At 38.1% G+C, this 18,639-nt stretch overlaps 2 protein-coding genes across 12 annotated transcripts in view; one reads left to right on the top strand and one right to left on the bottom strand.

The window, feature by feature from the left end:
• Window positions 1-18,639, bottom strand: part of SIPA1L3 (signal induced proliferation associated 1 like 3) — a 237,806-nt gene that overhangs the window by 201,979 nt on the left and 17,188 nt on the right. For both annotated transcript variants that reach the window (XM_081119345.1, XM_081119344.1), the window contains one exon: window positions 338-486. The gene's annotated coding sequence lies outside the window, so the exon portion shown is untranslated. Of the gene's footprint in view, window positions 1-337; window positions 487-18,639 lie in introns of those variants that run through there.
• On the top strand, window positions 1,546-18,631 carry LOC308548204 (uncharacterized protein). Of its 10 annotated transcripts, none has more exons than XM_081119372.1 (6): window positions 1,546-1,765; window positions 3,268-3,318; window positions 5,436-5,521; window positions 6,549-6,634; window positions 9,103-9,229; window positions 14,684-18,631. In XM_081119372.1, the coding sequence occupies exons 4-6, from the start codon at window positions 6,626-6,628 to the stop codon at window positions 16,597-16,599; spliced, it is 2,052 nt and encodes a 683-aa protein (XP_080975498.1). In that variant the 5' UTR covers window positions 1,546-1,765; window positions 3,268-3,318; window positions 5,436-5,521; window positions 6,549-6,625; the 3' UTR covers window positions 16,600-18,631. The 10 variants fall into 10 exon arrangements, with proteins under 10 accessions (XP_080975498.1, XP_080975500.1, XP_080975501.1 ...); XM_081119371.1 differs by having other exon boundaries at window positions 1,562-1,765; window positions 5,436-5,541; XM_081119374.1 differs by lacking the exon at window positions 9,103-9,229 and having other exon boundaries at window positions 5,436-5,541.

The raw sequence follows: 18,639 nt of genomic DNA on the forward strand, positions 1-18,639 counted from the left end.
ATTAGGTGCCTGGTGTTGGAGCCACTGAATGGCATTTTAGGTTATATTAATTAGGCAATTAACAGTGGCTAAAGCATCCATAAAGTGACTCCCATTATAGGTAGTAATGCAGTAGGAGGCATGATAGGCAAGAACTACAGTAATCAGGGCTAGTCACCCTAAGCCATCCCAAACGCTAGGGTACAGGACTGCATGGGGACGATGAACCTGTTCCCGCACAAAAGGATAGATAATAGTACTAAGAGTCTTATTTCATGGAAGAGAGAGAAAGGAAATGGTGGTTACATTACAGGACAGAGGGAAATCTGCTGCGGCTCTCCAGCCAGTGAGCACACACCAGGCAGTAAGGTTGGTGGGATGATCTTCCATGGGAGGCCACTGGTGGCAGAAGTGGGCATTTCTTCACAGGCCCAGCAGTCGCTCTCAATTTGTAATGCTGCCAACGTGTGAGCCCAGGTGGCAGACAGGTGATCTTGCATGCTATGACTGGAAAGACAAAGAAGTTACAGGCACAAGCAATGGTAAATGATAAGCTTCAGGCAAACTATGTATAAACTTATATTATTATTTCATTAGTCGATGGCTTCTCAACCTTACCTAATAATGTCCCCCTAATAGTGGAAAAGAATGGATGCCTATTTTGGGGGGCTGTGGCAAAGGAAAAAGTAGTCACCCTATGACTGGCTTTGAAATGATCTTTCTTTAAAAAAAAGAGATGTTAATTTTGTAGTCTTCCCCATAATACATGTTTTTGCTCTGATTAAAAAAAAATGATTTGCTAGATAAACTGAGAACCTTTTCCAGATCATCAAATTCGTGTTCAAGGAATAAATAACTTGACCATTCATCATTTTTTTCAGTCACACAATTCTCTTTTCCTAGCCGAACTCCTACAGACACTCTGCAATACAGGCACGAGAAAAGCACATTTACACAAAGCACCAGCCAGTCACGCAACCACACTCGATTATGGACACAAAGCAAACCAACCACAGTCGCGGAGGTCCCTACCCTGTCAGGCAATCCCGCACACTTACAGAAAACGCCGGTGCCATGCGTTCCAAGCACCGCTCAAGCCACAGCCAACAGCTCGTAGAACCTCACACAGGAGGAGATACACCCGGCCACTGAGGGACTCTGCGCGCCCGACAACTGTGTGGCGTTTTACACACAGACACACACCTTAGGGCCAGGGGAGGCACAAAAGGGGTCCTTCGCTAGTCGGAGACTTCGGCGGTCGCCGCCGCGCTCCAGCTCCTCCCCTGCACTTGCCCCGCCCGCCAGTCCCACCTCCTCCCGACCGGGGGACACCCTGAGGCTCCTCCAGGCTGCGGGCCTCCGGCCTCCACCACCCCAGCAGCGCGCCCGACGCCTGCGTACTGAGCGCGGGCGGCGCTCCCAGAAACCTCCGTTGCCGCCCTCGGCGCGAGCGGGGTCCCCGCTGGGTGGACGGCGTCTCCCGGCGTCTCGGCCCGCCCCCCGCAGCCTTCCGGGGGCTGGACTACATTTCCCAGAGCCACCCGGTTCCCAGCGCGGCTTCATTTCCGGTTGTTCGTGCGATTTGGGGGCCTCTCTTCGGGAGAGGGCTGTGTCGGTGGAGGAGCTTGGGCAGGCTCTGAGGGGGCCCTCGAAGCCGAAATCGCCCAGAACCCCGAGCGTCAGGCCCTGCACCCCGAACTGTACCTTGTGTCGAGGTGAGCGGGGACGCTCGGAGGAAGCGGCGCTGGACCTGCCTGTGCGGCTGTGTCTCCTGCGGCTTTGTATGGTGAGACCAGCATGACTAGTGCTGCTGGCTGGATAGGTGAACGGGCGTGTGCGACTGTGGTTTAAGTGTGTGTGTGAGTCGTTGATGACTGAGGGTTTGTTATTCCGCTGTGACTGGGGTTGCTTGTGGCTGAGGTGTGCGACGGTGTTGTTGTGACAGGGTGTTTTTAGATGTTCTTGTGTCACTTTGACGTTGTGTATGTGATTGTATCATGTGTATTCCTGGGGCTTCCTTGTGACTTCCAGGTGTTACAAGTGTTACTGGGACTTAGTGTTTGTGACTGTTTCCTCGACCTGGTTGTGTTTTTCTGACTATCTGATTGGGCGACTGTGTGTCTGTGTCGTTTTCGTGACTGTGAAGAGAGTAAAAGTGCTGCTGTGAAAGGGTGTTTTTGGCCGTTGCGTGCCCGACAGGCTGCTTGGATGTGCTGGAGTGAGGTCTGTATGCTCTGTGTGTGATTGGATTTTGTTTATGACTGGGTGGTCTGACAGTGTAGCATTAACATGGTGAATGTGACTCTGGCTGGGTGACTGTGGAAATGATTGTGTTCCTATGTGTCGTCATTTGTATATTTTATAGTCTGTACCCATATGAGAGTTCAGTGGGGTACAGAGGTGAAATTGTGTTTTGGTATTTCTGGGGTACATTCGGGGGTAGAGTCGGCCTGTGGATCATGAGTCGCACCTGGCTTTGACTTCTTTCTCTTCTGGCCACAGTGACTACCCTCCCCTTTTCCCCCATTCACACTTGGCCTGCCTTGATTGCTTTATTTCTGTATCCATCCTTAGTTCACCGTGGGATTGCAGTTGTAGGTTCCCAGCTGCTTTCCAGCGTCCTCTCACTTTCAGGGGTGGGAAACCTTTTTTCTGCCATGCAAAATTATCAACTTAAAAATTAGCTATGAAAGAAGCTCCTAGATTTATTGAATTTCTAGTCCCGCTTGTGGTTGCCTTGGCAGGGCCAGACCAAATAATTTAGAGGGTCATGTATGGCCCTCCGGAGGACATTCCCCACCCCTATTTTATAGCCTTAAGGGTATTGGATGCAAGAAGTGACAGAAAGGAAGTCAGAAATTTGATCCTGTGAATGAAGAATACATGAGTTATTTCTAAGCCACAGGCCTGGTCTTGAGATGAGAATTTTAGAGCTGACAGAACATAAAGAAAGGCCACTTGTAAATGTAATGGGGTTCCCGGAGTGGAAATGCTTTCAGTGAGTGTGCTGTATGAGGCAGGCCACACATTTAAGAACTTGTAACACTCCCCTGTAGGGGTCTGTCTCCAGTGGACAACTGTGTATTCAGAAATAAATTCTAGCCCAAGACAGCTGTGATCTTCTGATACAGAAAGTGGAGGACTGTTCTAGTCTCCTTCTGACCTCCTTCCATGTTACATGAGGGGTAGATTGACGGATGGGAGACAGAAGAGGGTATGTTCTAATTTAGAATATACCCTAAGAAAGGCCTAGTATCTCATAATTCCATTTTCTTTTCCTGAGAGTAGGCCCCAGAGGAGGAAAAAATGGCTGTTATGCATTCAAAAGCAAAGTCCCAGGTGAGTAGATGTTTCCTCTTTGTTTCCTGAACTGCCTTTGTTTGTTTGTTTGTTTGTTTGTTTGAGGACATAGGAATTTTTCTTTTCGTTTTGAAATTTCCTACCTAAGCCTTTTCAAATAATGGAGGGGCAAGGCAGTTTTCTATAGATTGGGAGCAAGGAATATGTGCAGTTAATTGTGATTGATGCTTCCCAATATTGGTAAATTGAGGAAGAATGGTTTGAGATTCATAAATTTAAAAAGGAGGTAATACTGGGTTATTTTTGACATAGCATTGTTTTTTTAACATTTTTAAATTTTCAAGTGTACTCAAAAGTATAATGAACCATTATATATGCCCTGCTAAAAATTATCACTTGCCAATCTTATTTAATTTATTCTGCCTTCAGTTCAAAATATTTTCTGATTTGCCTTTTGATTTCTTCTTTGACTTATGAATTATTAGAAATATGTTATTTAGCTTTCAAGTATTTTGAAAATCTTCCAGAGATCTTTCTGTTACTGATTTCTAATTTCATTCTATTGTAGTCAGAGAATATACTTTATATGACTTGAATTCTTTTAAACTTACTAAGATTTGTTTTATGGCTGAGAATGTGTGGTCCTAGTAAATGTTTGGTGTACACTTGAAAGGACCACTGTTGGTTGGAGTGTTCTGTAAATGTCAGCCAGCTCAGGTTGGTAGTGCTCTGTACCTTTACTGATTCTCTGGGTGTTTGTTGGATTTCTCTTTCTCATTATAGTTTCTATCAGTTTCTGCTTCATATATTTTGAAGCTCTGTTATTAGATACATAAATGTTTTAGATTACATGTCCTCATGGTGGATTGGCCCCTTTAATCATTATGAAATGGTATCCTTTATTCCAGTAATATTCTTTGCTTCGAATATCTACTTTGTTTTTAATGTAGCCACTCCAGCTTTTCTCATTGGGGTTAAGGTGGTATATCTTTATCTATCCTTTTAACCTATTTGTATTCTGATAGTTAAAGTGCATTTCTTGTTGGCAGCATTTAGTTGAATCTTGTGCTTTTATCCAGTTTGACAATATCTGTCTTTTACTTGGAGTATTTATACCATTTATTTTTAGCGTGATTATTGATATGGTTTGAGTCAAATCCGTCATCTTGCCATTCATTTTATATTTGTCCCATCTGTTTTTTATTTTATTTTCCTTTTCTGCCTTTTGGATTGAGAGTTTCAAAATAACAATACTAGTATTTTTACTAACCATCTAAATACAGAAATACAATAAAAATTTCCTGGAGTTCACTACGGATCGATAACCAATTTACTGTGTTTTTAAAGTCACCTAAAATAACCTCTCTCATATAGTTAAACCACCAACTCGAGAGACAGAATTAGGCTCATTTGTTTCATCTTGTTTCTACTTTTAGAAAGTGCCCCCACCGTTTGAATTTTATTTTAAAATTACTTAAAATAGTCACATATTTCAAAGTCTAAACTGCAGAGCAAGGTGAATTCAGAGAAGTCTGGTGCCCATCTGTCTCCTCCATCGTCTTTCCTTCTTCCCCGTGTAGATAACTAGCTGTAATTATCTTTGGCTTATTCTTCCATTAAAAAAATGATATATATGTTTATGTGTTTGTATGTATGTGTACATATATTTTTATTATCTTCATTCTTAATTAAAAGGGAGGATTCTATGTACACTGTCCTACACCTTCCTCCCCCCCCCCGCCCACACATTTAACATATCCCAGAGCATTCCTTAGCAGCCTGTGCAAACCTCCCACATTCTTTTTTAAAGCTGCATTTCATGTGGGTGTGGTAGTTTGTTCAGCCGTCTCCTATGGGTGGGCATTTGGGTTTTTTCCCCAGGATTTTGCCATTACGTAATGCAGCAATCAATCGCTATGTATGTGGTTTCTATTTATTGAGGCTTCTCTTTGGGGCAAATTTCTAGAAATAGCCTACTTTTAGTTTACTTTAATGCTTTTGACATAATTCTACCTGAATTATAACTAAGTAATAATAAAATTGGTGAATTCCTTAAATTTCCCCCTCCCTATCTTTTTCTCTATTACCAAATTTTAGAAAAAAGTCTTAGAGTTTATCTTTATACGGTGAAATAGTCTTTTTTTTTTTTTTTGCAGGCTCCAAGGCCCAGGCTGGTCACCTGCCCTGCTTTACTTAGCTGCTGATAGGGGGCATGAGAGACCCTCTGGGTGATGCATACCAGGTGGTGCTAGGTGGAAGCAGGTGCTGGGCTGGGAAGGGTGCTTGGGCAACTTTTTGGTTGGCTTCCTCCAGATGCTGAAGGCCTGGGCCCCTTTTATTTATTTATTTTTAATAATTTTTTATTTTCAATCACACTTGACATACAATATAAATCTATTTTGTCTTATATTAATACTGGAACACAAGCTTTCTTATGCTTAGTATTTGTGTGGTATATCTTTCTCCACCATTTTAGTTTTCAACCTATCAATGTCTTTATATTTGAAGTTCATTTCTTGTAAAGAGCATTTAATTGAAACTTGCTTCCTTACCTCGTTTCTACCTTGTCTCTTTATTGGAATGGCTGGACTGTTTATCTTTAGTTGCAATGTAGTTTAAGCCCTGCCAGAGGTGAGAGCATCCATATATGTCTCTTAAGAAGAGCTTGGCACTTTTTAGAGTTTAGTTCCTTTAAATTTCTTTGTACCTTCATCTCTGTGATGAATTTAAAAGAAATTACGATTTTTCATTTTACCTGAATTATTTTTAGTTGTTAGAATGGGCACCTTTCCAATGTCTGGAAAAAGTGGAATTTCTAATTAAGTATCTATTGAACACCTATATCAGTGATTCTCTGTAGGAGCAGTGACTCTTCCTAGGTGATGTTTTAGAAATATATCTGGGTCTTTTGAATGTTAAAATAACTGGGTTGAGGGTGAAGACTTCTGGCTTTTGAAGGATTAAAACAAGTAGTCATGGATCTAGATCACAGGTTAGGCAGTTTTTCTGCGAAGGAATAGACAATAAATAATTTAGGCTTTTTGAGCCATGTAGTCTCTCTTGAAACTATTCAACTCTTCCACTGTAGTGTGAAAGTAGCCAAACACAATATTCTATATTGACCACCACCGATATCCCCCCAACTTAGTGTGTATTTTGGGAATGGGAGCAAGAGAAGGGAAGAGGAGAGGAACAAAGGTCATTTGAACTTAACTCATTTGGAGCTTTGTGAAAAGCATGGTCTCATGGTTCTATTTTCTCCTCTCCAGCACCGCCTTTTCCAGATGCTGTGCTACAAGATAGGAATTGAGGAGAGAACTGATCATTTCATACAGCTATAAAAATCATGGATCAGGTAAATTTGTGTTTTCTTGTCCTACCCAACAGAAAGGTGGAAAAGATAATTCAAACTTACACATTCAAGATTAGCACACAATATTGAATCTCAAAATCATCCATATTATTAGTATCAATTATGAATTCCCAAGGAAGACCCCTGATCTCTCTGTATTCAATCCTTAGTCACATTCCTAATCTTAAAAGCTCACAAAGCATGGGCTTTTGCCATTTATGGAGACTGAGTGGAGTCAAGACCAACTCCTACCTTGCCTGACCAGGAAACTTAGATCTAAAGAGAAGATCAAAGTTTTCTCATGTGTGGTACCATTTAACATCCTTTTCTATCTTATAAAATCAAGAAATTTGCTTTTCCTATATCAGTCAGTGCTCCTAGTCAAAAATGTTCAATAGATTATGGAAATAAGTATGTGAATATAGGTTAGATTAGGAAGGCATACTTAGAGAAGATATTATCACTTATAAGAGTGGAATAAACTAGGGAGCACATTCCTGAGTGGGGTCAGTTAGGAAGGAAGTTTCAGGAATAAGGAATGCAAACATGCACATACTCTGTGAAAATATAAAAATGGCTCTTTATCTGTCCTCTGATTCTAAATGATAGCTTTCCTGGGTAGAGTAATCTTGGTTATAGGTCCTTGCTTTTCATCACTTTAAATATTTTATACCAGTCTTCTGGCCTGCGAAGTTTCTTTTGAGAAATCAGCTGACAATCTTATGGAAGTTCACTTTTAGATAACTTACTACTTTTCTCTTGCTGCTTTTAAGATTCTCTATTTGTCTTTAACCTTTGGCATTTTAATTATGATGTGTCTTGGTGTGGGCCTCTTTGGGTTCATCTTGTTTGGGACAGTCTGTGCTTCCTGGACTTGTATGTCTTTTTCCTTCACCAGGTTAGGGAAGTTTTCAGTCATCATTTCAAGTAGGTTTTCAATCCTTTGCTCTCTCTTCTCCTTCTTTTACCTGTGATACGAATGTTGGTATACTTGATGTTGTCTCAGAGTCTCTTAAACTATCATTTTTTTTGCTACTCTAATTGGGTGATTTCTGCTACCTTGTCTTCCAAATTGCTGATTCAGTCCTCTGCTTCATCTAATCTGCTGTTGATTCTTTCTAGTGTATTCCTCATTTTAGTTATTGTATTCTTTATTTCTGAATGGTTCTTTTTTATGGTTTCAACATTTTTTTTAATGCTGTTGAAGTACTCACTAAATTCCTTGAACATTCTTACAACCATTGTTTTGAACTCTGTATCTGGTAGTTTGATTTCCTTCATTTCATTTACTTCTTTTTCTGAAAATATCTCCTCTTCTTCCGCTTGGGACATGTTTATTTGTCTCACTATTTTGGCTGCCTCTCTCTGTTTGTTTCTATGTATTAGGTAGATCTGCTTTATCTCCCAGTCTTTGTAGGGTGGCCTTATGTAGTAGGTGTCCTGTAGGGCCTAGTGGGACAGCCTCTCCCAACATCTGAGCTGGGCAGTCTATGCATGCCCCATGTGTGGGCTGTGTGCACCCTCCTTGATTGCTGTTGGTACATCAGTGGGAGGGATTGACTGGTCATGACTACAGTGGAGGAACTACAGTGTAGACGCTGACCCTGTGGAGTAGAACTTGCTTCAGTGGGGTTCTGGTGCCTTCCGAGTCTTCCCCTTGAGTGTGTGGCTCATGGAGGTGGTTGGATGGTATACCAGTTTAATATGAAGCTAGCCACTGGGTGCACTGGCTCTGGGGCTTTTTAGAAGGTTCAGACCAAGTTTAGCCACTACCAGTGCCTTGCCCGGGGCTACTTGGCATGAGCTACAAAGTGATCTGCAGATGGCTGCTGCTTGTGCTGGGCTTGGAGGTGTCCAGGAGAAATCAAGGTGTGAGTTTGGCTGCTGCTAGTGCTGGGTCTGGGACCACTTAGCAAGAGATATGTGGCACGCCAAGGCCAGATGCTGCTTGTTTGGGCTTGTGAACCTTTGAGAGCATTTAGGAAAATCCACAGCATGAGCCAAGACAGCCATTTATATAGAAAGCCACTGGAAGTGACTTGAGTGGCCCTGCAAATTGGGTGGGGTGGGGTCTCAGAGACTCTTCTTAAATAGAGACTAAAAAAGGGAAACTTTCATTTATTGAGAATGTATGATGTACATGATACATATTGTACAGGGTGCTTCTGTATGCTATTTCTTTTAATTGGGACATTGCATTTTAAAATTAATTTTATTTAATTAACTATTAATTCCAAGATTATGTGTATAATGAGATGTTCTATATTCAGGAAATGGCTACAGCAACAGGAATAAAAAGGAACATGTTGTCACTTCAGAAGCACCAATTTTTGTAGTGCCTCATCCATGTGAGAGACTTTCTAGCATGTGTACTCTGTTACCTCCATGGTTTAGAGCTCTGCATCATCTCCCCCTCTATTGAAAATACATTTTCTTTCTTTTTACCACTAGTATTATGTTTGTTGTTTCAGAGATTGGTGATGTTCAGGGATGTTGCCATTGATTTCTCTCAAGAAGAGTGGGAATGCCTGGACTTTGCTCAAAGAGATTTGTACAGAGATGTGATGTTGGAGAATTATAGTAACTTGGTGTCACTAGGTAAGGATATCTACCCCATAGTATTTTAGGATCTATCTTTGGAATGGCTGCCTTATCTGATGTTATTTCAAGGTTGTTTTTAAGTAATTAACTGAATTTCTTCTTCTCAAATGAATGGTTTTAAATTATTAGAAGTAGACGTAAGTAGTTTCATAGGGCACATTTATCTTGTCCATCTTTCAAGTATAATTACCTATCTTCCTTCTATCTTCCTTAATGGTCAAGGGCTAGATTTGAACTCTGGGACACTTGCAATATTGTCAGAAAAAGTGGATTATGTATTGTTACAATTTAGATTTGCTAAAAGAGCTTAAATATTTTTTAAAAAATAGATGCAGAAATAAATGTGTTTTTGTTTGTTTGATGTTTTTTACAACAAAAGAGCTTTTATTATTTATATAGTGATAGGATGGATCAGTGCATTTCACGAACAATTCAAGTGAACACAATCCATTGCAACAAACTCTCTTATTTGTGTTTTGTACTTGAATATTACATTTTAAGAACTTTGTATTTCACATTGAATGAATATGCTAGAACCACTTTTTATTAGAAAATAGCTCAGGAAGAACCTGTGATTGCCTAAGAAAGTTTATTAAGAGACAGAGTCTATATAAATTAAAACTTCAATAAGTGATTTTCCCACCTAACTGATCACTTTATTCTTTGGACTCTTGAAGTCACTGGAACATAACTGTCTCTTGTCCCCTCAGTCCTCTTTCCTTTGAAGGCTTTATGAAGTTACTGGTTGGTATATTCTTCAACAGGGCCCAAGTCTTGTGAAAAAAATACCTCTGACTTTAGAAGAAAAGCATGGAGGGGCTCTTCCTTTTCCTCAGTGACAACCTTTTTATGTAAACTTACAGTCAATTCCTTTTCAGATTTTTTTTTTTGTATTTAGATTTATATCATTATCTTCATTCTTTAAAATGTCTTTATTCATTCAAAATATATTTATTGAGGGCCTATTCTGTGCCAAGGACTGTAGTGGGCATTGTAGAAATAATGATCTTAGACAAGGTTCCTGTTCTGTTGAAACTTACATTCTTGTGGGAGAAATACAAAATAATTTGGAAACAAAAATACAAGGTGTCCCAAAAAAATGTATACACACTTTAACAGCTAATAGCTTAGTTTTGAAAATGAAATGTATTTTAATAAACACTGCCTTTATAATTATTCAAAGTGTATGTATACATTTTTTGGGACACCCTATGTATGTGTACACATGCACATATATATGTGTATCTATATACATTTATTTATTTCATAAATATAACAATTGCAGGTAGTGATAAATGGTATGAATAAAGATAGAGTAGGCAAATAAAGAGCTAAATGAGGAGTGGGAGTAGGCTATTCTGGGTAAGCAGGTTTTGGAAAAGCCTCTCTAATGAGGTAATATTTGAACAAAAATTTTATCAAAATAAGGGCAGGAGTCAGACAGATAACTGGAGTAACAGTATTCCAGTCAGATGGAATGGTAAGTGTGAAGGGCTTGGGATGGGCATTAAGTTTGTAGGAGGAACAGAAATACATCTAAAAAAGAGTGAACAAATGGCAAAGTAGTAAGAAGTAAGACAGGCAATCAAGAAAAAGGAGTTGAAATTTTATTCTCTAAGATAGTGTCTTTGACTCCTGACCATAACAAATTCAGATTCTCTCTGGGGGAAAAGTAAGAGGGCTTTAGAATTCTCACAAATTAAGATCAACAAAAAATGAGCTCACAATGATTATTAAACCCACAAGGAAGCAGATCATAGGTGAATGATAATCGATAGAAACAACAGATTATATGGCAAAAGGTTTCACATGTTAGAATTATTAGATGTAAATATACACTATTGGTGAAATGTTTGAAGAAAGTGAATCACAAAAATGATAAGCAGTAAGAGATTTTCATAAAGGAACAGATTTGAAAGAACCAAATAGAATATTTCTAAAGGTTCTGTTTAGTTCTCTTTAAAAATAATCATTAGCCCAGCTGGGCGTGGCTCAGCTGTTGATCGTCCACCTAGGATCTGGGAGATTGGGGTTCGATTCCCGGTCAGTGCACATGCCCGGGTTGCGGGCTGCAGCCGATCAATGACTCTGTCATCATTGATGTTTCTGTCTGTCTCTCTCCCTCTCGCTTCCTCTCTCTGAAATCAATAAAGATATATTTTAAAAATAAAAATAATCATTAAGAGATTGATAAATTTGACTGCATGAATTAAAAAAAAAAAAAAGACATCATAAAGTAAATAAAAGGCCATGAATTGGGTGCAGATATTTTCAGTGCATACTGACAACAGTGAAATTAATATCTAGAATATAAAAGGCTTCTATAGGTTAATAAGAAAAAGGTAAATAACCTTTTTGAAAATTTGGGTAAAAGACATTTATACAAGGAAAAATAAATGCAAATAGCCAATAAACCTGAAAAAGTGCTCGGTCGCATTAGCAATCAGGACATGCAAATTAAAACCACAGTGAGCCTAGCTGGATGTGGCTCAGCAATTGAGCATTGACCTAGGATCCAGGAGATTGAGGTTAGATTCTGGTCAGGGCACATTCCCGGGTTTCGGGCTCAATCTCCAGTCGAGGGTGTGCAGGAGGCAGCCTATCCATGATGACTCTCTCATCATTGATGTTTCTATCTCTCTCCCTCTCCCTTTCTCTCTCTGAAATTAATAAAGATATATTTAAAATAAAACATAAAACCATAATGATATCATTATCTTACATACCTTAGATTGGCAAAAACATAAAGAAGTCTGACAGTACCAAGTCTTTACAACTTTTGGAGGCAGAAGCGCTGTATACTTTATTATACACAATAGTCAAAAAGTAGAAACCACCCAAATGTCTATCAGCAAATGAATGAGTGAATGAATAAAATTTGGTATATCCTTACAATGGAATATTATTCATTAACAAAAAGGAATGAAGTTCTGATACATGCCACAGTATGGATGAATCTTGAAAACATGCTCATTAAAGAAGCCAGACACAAAGACTATATAATGTATTATTCCATTTATATGAAATGTCCACAATAGACAAATCTATCGAGACAGAATGTAGATTAGTGGTTGTCCAGCACTAGGAGGTGGGGGTGGATTGGAGAATAAGAGTGGGGACATTAAAAAATGACTGCTAACAGGCACGGATTTCTTTCCAAGGTGATACAAATGTTATAAAATTAGGTTGTGGTGCTTGTTACACAACTCTGACTATACTAAAAACTATTGAATGTACACTTTAAATGAATGAACGGTAGGCAAATGAATTAATATACTTAACTATCTATACCCTACTGATGTCAATTTCAATTGACATAATCACTTTGAAAAAAATACGAAAATTATTTTCAAACTTGTATGCACTTTGGAAGTAGCTTGGTTCCTTTTAGAAATTCCAGATCTCAGGCCATACCCCTGACCATTTAAAACACAATCTCTCTGGGCATGGGGCACAGGTATTATTTTTTGAAGCTCTTTAGATTGTTCATATGTTTAGACATATTTGGTAAACCACTGAAATTATCTGAGAATTATTTATTTTTAATCCTCATCTGAGGATATCTTTTCCATTGCTTTCCAGAGTGGGAAGGAGGGATGGAGGGTGAGGGAGAGAAACATTGATTGGTTGCCTCCTGCAAGAGCCCCAACAGGGGCCAGGGATTGAGCCTGTAACTGAGTCCCATGCCCTTGACAGAATCAAACCCAAGACCCTTCGGTCTGCGGGCTGACACTACTATTGAGACTAACCGGCCAGGGTGAGAATTTTTCTTGTAATTTGAAGGTTCACTTCATTTGTTATTGCCAATATGATTGGATTTATGTCTCTCCATTTATGCTTTTTGTTTACTCTTTTAAAATTTCTTTTTGCTTTTTAAATCTCTTAATCAGGACGAATACAAATTGTTTTTTTTTTAAATTCCATTTTTCCATTGTTTAGTGTGGAAGACATACACAATATATACTTTCAGTGGTTATCTTTATTTTTTTATTACATGTACTTCATTCCTCTTAATACAAATGTAATTTTATAATTTTTATTAATTGTTATGGTGTATGATCTTTTTAATATATTGCTAGATCTGATTTGCTAATATTTTGTTGAGTATTTTAGCATCTGTGTTCATCAGGGACATTGGCCTATATATATATATTTTGTATTGTCTTTATCTGGTTTTGGAATTAGTGGTGTCAGTTGTTACTTCACCTCTTTTATTTCTGATTTTATTTCTGTGGGTCGTCTTTGTTTCCTGATGAGTCTGGCTAGCAATTCATCAATCTTGTTTATCTTTTCAAAGAATCAGCTCTTGGTTTTATTGATCTTTAGGATTGCATTTTTAGTCTTTATGTCATTTATTTCCACTCTGGTATTTATTATTTCCTTCCTTCTACACACTTTGGGCTTTTCTTGTTCTTTATTTAATGCCTTCAGTCAGGTGCCACTTATATTTTGTCCAATTTGTATAATTATTCTAATATGGAAGATTAATCTAAATTACCAAGACTTCAGTTACCAGGAATGGATGTTTAAGGTTTGGGAACTTATATTTAAATTGAGACCTGAAGGATGAGAGTCAACTTGTATAGAGTATTTTGTACAGAGCATTCCAAAGACATGGAACCAGCTCTAAGTAGTTGTAGGTTCAAACTGGCTTTGCAACTTTTTCAGAGCTGACAAAAATCAAGCTAAATGAAATCTTTTCTGCAAATAGCAAAACAGAGAAGAATCATGGGGAAATCAGATACATATGTCAGGGCCAGATTATGAAAGACTGTGTCAAAGTCATGAAAAGCATTTGGATTTTATTGTAATTTAATTTGGAAGCCATTTAAAAGTTTTAGACAGAGGTAGCAAATCTGAATTTGAATCAGTTAGTAGAATGTATTAAAACTAGAGATTTCCATGATCTTTTTCTGATTTACTGGATTCAGATTTAGTCAGTCTGGTGTGGTATCTGAGCATCTTTAATTTTAACAAGCTTCCCAGGTGACTTTGATCCCCACCAAAGTTTGAGGACCACTGACTTAAAAAGTTTTCTTAATCTCTCCCCTTATCCACAGATTTTGTTCATCATTCTCTCATCTCTTATATGTCCTTTTTACATGTTAACATATATATGAGGTTGTTCTAAGATAATATTTTTTTCAAATTCTAGGAAGCAACACATTACTGTAGTATGAAAGTAGTGAGTTTTTACTATGCATGTGTGTGTGAGAGAGAGAAAACTAGAAAACAGGGTAGGTATTGTTTTATGAAACTATAAATGTAGCAGATTATGATGTAAAAGGTATTATAGGTCATAGTAAACACTATTTTAAAAACACTGTTGTAAGCCAGTTATTTCTTTTGGGTATAGTTTTGCTATATATATTTTCCTATGTAGTCTTTTTTATTGTGTAAGTTCTACTTCTGAAATGACAACCAAAATTTTTTGTTTTTTTAATCTTTCAGATTTGCCTTCAAGGTGTGTGAATAACTACTTACCTCCAAAAAAGGACACTTATGAAACAGAATTATTTCAGTGGGAAATGAATGACAGGCTTGAACACTATGATCTTAAAGAGTCCAGTTCTAGAGATTATTTAGAAGTCAGAGGCACATTGGAAAATCAGAAGAAATATTTCAGGCAAGGAATGATCATATATGAAAAAATGTCCATTTTTAATCAGCACACTTACTTATCTCAATATCCCACATGTCATTCTGAGAAACCCTATAAATGTAAGGACTGTGGGAAGGCCTTTAGACGAGCATCACACCTAACTCAACATCAAAGTATTCATACTGGTGAAAAACCCTATGAATGTAAGCAGTGTGGGAAGGCCTTTAGTCGTGATTCACAGCTCAGTCTTCATCAGAGACTTCATACTGGTGAGAAACCCTATGCATGCAAGGAATGTGGAAAGGCCTTTACTCAGAGCTCACAACTTATTTTACACTATAGAATTCATACTGGTGAGAAACCATATAAGTGCGAACAATGTGGGAAAGCCTTTATTCGTAGTTCACAACTAACCCGACATCAAAAAGTTCATACTGGAGAGAAACCTTATGAATGTAAAGAATGTGGGAAGGCCTTTACTCAGAACTCACAACTTACTCTGCACCAGAGACTTCATACTGGCGAGAAACTCTATGAATGTAAAGAATGTAGAAAGGTCTTTACTCAGCTCTCACAACTTATTCTGCATAAGAGAATTCATACCGGTGAAAAACCCTATGAATGTAAGGAATGTGGGAAAGCTTTTATTTGTGGCTCACAGCTTTCTCAACATCAGAAAATTCATAATGGGGAAAAACCGTATGAATGTAAAGAATGTGGGAAGGCCTTTATTCGTGGTTCATTACTTATGCAACATCAGAGGATTCATACTGGTGAAAAACCCTATAAATGTGAACAGTGTGGGAAGGCCTTTATCCGTGGTTCACAACTTACTCAACACCAGAGAATTCATACAAATGAGAAGCCCTATGAATGTAAGGAATGTGGAAAGACCTTTAGTCATGGTTCACAACTTACTCAACATCAGAGAATTCATACTGGTGAAAAACCCTATCAATGTAAGGACTGCGGAAAAGCCTTTAATAGAGGCTCACTCCTTACTCGGCATCAAAGGATTCATACTGGGGAGAAACCCTATGAATGTAAAGAATGTGGAAAGACCTTTAGTCGTGGCTCAGAACTTACTCAACATGAGAGAATTCACACTGGTGAGAAACCCTATGAATGTAAGGAATGTGGGAAATCTTTTATTCGTGGATCACAGCTTACTCAACATCAGAGAATCCATACTGGTGAGAAACCTTATGAATGTAAGGAATGTACAATGGCCTTTACTCAGAGTTCACATCTTTCTCAACATCAGAGACTTCATACTGGTGAGAAGCCCTATGTATGTAATGAATGTGGGAAGGCCTTTGCTCGTGGCTTACTACTTATACAGCATCAGAGAATTCATACAGGTGAGAAACCTTATCAGTGTAAGGAATGTGGGAAGGCCTTTATTCGTGGTTCACAACTTACTCAACATCAGCGAATTCACACTGGAGAAAAACCCTATGAATGCAAGGAATGTGGGAAGGCTTTTAGTCATGGTTCTCAACTTACTCTGCATCAAAGAATCCATACTGGTGAGAAGCCCTATGAATGCAAAGAATGTAGAAAAGCCTTTACTCAGAGCTCACACCTTTCTCGACATCAGAGAATTCATACTGGTGAAAAACCATATCAGTGTAAGGAATGTGGGAAGACCTTTACTCGTGGTTCACAACTAACTCAACATCAGAGAATTCACATCAGTCAGAAATCTTTTAAATATAAGGAATGTGGAATCGACTTTACTCATGGCTCACAAGTTTATATATGAATTATTTGAATCTTTGTGATTAGAGAGCCTTTTGTGGTCATTAACCCATTATCATCCAAGAATCTTTAAAATGTGAATATGGGACCACACTTGCCTCATAAAGCTCTGCATCAGTGAATTTATATGGGGAAAGATGATAATGTAATCTATATAGAAAAACCTACTGAAAACCAACTAAACTTTAGTGAATTTTAATAGTAATTAGTTAATGTAGGAAATATTGGAAGGCTTTTAGCCATATCATATGTCTTTTTCAACATTACCTTGACTATCAGTTCCTCTGCTTCATAACATTTGTTATGATAAATCTCTATTTTTGCTTAATCATTCATAAGGAAACCTAATAATACCTTCCATACCAGATTCTTGAAAATATTATCAGTTATTACATGTAAAGCTTTTAGAACAGTGCCTTGAACATAGCATAAGACAAATATTAGCTATCATTATAGTGTTAGATAATTTGCATGAGAGGACGACACTTATGAATATAATGAATACTGAGAAACCTTTCATTTAGCACTTAACCCCAATTATTTGAGTGGGGGGCACTGTATGCTATAATAAGGGTGAGAAAACATTCATTTAGATTTCATCCAATATGCTACAAGAGGAAATTCATACTGTAGAAAATAACACTGTAGGTTTAACCAGTAGATTGTGAAGAGGTGTTAAGTGAATTGTAACAAAGTCCAAAAACTCTTATTTTCTACTATTTCTGGCCAGAATTCAAGAATATTATTTAGAAATGAAAAAAAAAAAAGATACCCAAAGTCTTTCTACTAAAAACTTTTTAAAAACTTGGCTTTACAGGTTTTGATTAAACTGAAAATAAAAACTGACATTACAGACTATTTTGCAATGAAAAAATGAGTCTACGTCAGAGACTGCTGTTTTTCTGCCCAATGTCCATTTCCCTTCATCAGTGACAGAATTCTTGGTTGAAAACCTATGTCAGCTCCCTGTGCAGATCAAAGTGGAAATGGTATTTTGTATGAGTAGGACATTTAAGCAGTTTTTTTTCTCTATTTTTTCTTTCTGCCTACAATGTGGGCATTTAATCTGCAGTTTTGTCAGTTTTATGGGAACTTTGAGAATGGGTATCAAGGATAGTGGAGCAGAAATACAGAACAGATATACACTTCTGCTGATTTTATGGAATCGCCATAACAACTCTGGTCTCCCTGCTTCCTGTATTTCTTTATATAGAAGTGAAAATAAACTTATTGATGCTGTTGTCATTTTCTTGTTGACAAAATTATTAAGGACATAAAATTTTGTATCTGGATGTGGAGTGCTATGGGTGAAGAAATCTCAGTTGTGGCATTGCCTTAGGGCTATGGAGAATGAGGATCTACCCATCTCAGAGTAGGAAACTGAAGATTGTTTTTATACACAAGACATTCGGTAAGACTCCCACTCCATCTCACAAGGCATATCTTGTGCCATTAATACTGTAATGGCCCTACACCATTTGCTTCCTTGTTTCCTTTCTCCTACACCATACATTTTATAAAATAATAACTACCATTAGGATTGCTAGGCATTTAATGAGTTATGATAAATTCATGTAACAGTTCTATGACAAAGGTAGAATTATCTCCTTTTAACATCTAAGAAAACACTTCAGAAAGGGTAGTAACTGGTCTATTAGAAGTCTAGATATTTAGGGTAGAAACAACAAATTAAATAAATTATGCTGCATAAAAAATGGTTCCCCGTAAACATTAACCTTTAAAAGACGGCATTTAAAAGACAGCATCATACAAACTCCATATGTTTTCCAGGATCAACTGTCCAAATAATGGTTTCTTTCCTTTTGCCTGTAAAAAAGAATGTATATGCTTAGGTTTCTGAGTATTTAAGAATAAATGATGCCCTGGCTGGTGTGGCTCAGGTGGTTGAGCATCATCCTGTGCACTGAAAGGTTGCTGGTCAGGGCACATGACCCGTTGCAGGCTTGATTCCCGGTGGGGGGCATGCAGGAAGCAGCCAGTCAATGTTACTCTCACATCCATGTTTCTCTTTCTCTTCCTCTTT

The sequence above is a fragment of the Miniopterus schreibersii genome (genome assembly GCF_964146895.1).
Source record: "Miniopterus schreibersii genome assembly, chromosome: 18".
Classification (NCBI taxonomy): domain Eukaryota; kingdom Metazoa; phylum Chordata; class Mammalia; order Chiroptera; family Miniopteridae; genus Miniopterus; species Miniopterus schreibersii.

Bases quoted from the DNA above. Each gene is read 5' to 3' on its own strand.
- LOC308548204 (XM_081119366.1), top strand. The intron at 3,319-9,102 runs GTGAGTAGATGT...TTGTTGTTTCAG, and splicing joins ATTCAAAAGCAAAGTCCCAG to AGATTGGTGATGTTCAGGGA. The intron at 9,230-14,683 runs GTAAGGATATCT...TTAATCTTTCAG, and splicing joins TAGTAACTTGGTGTCACTAG to ATTTGCCTTCAAGGTGTGTG.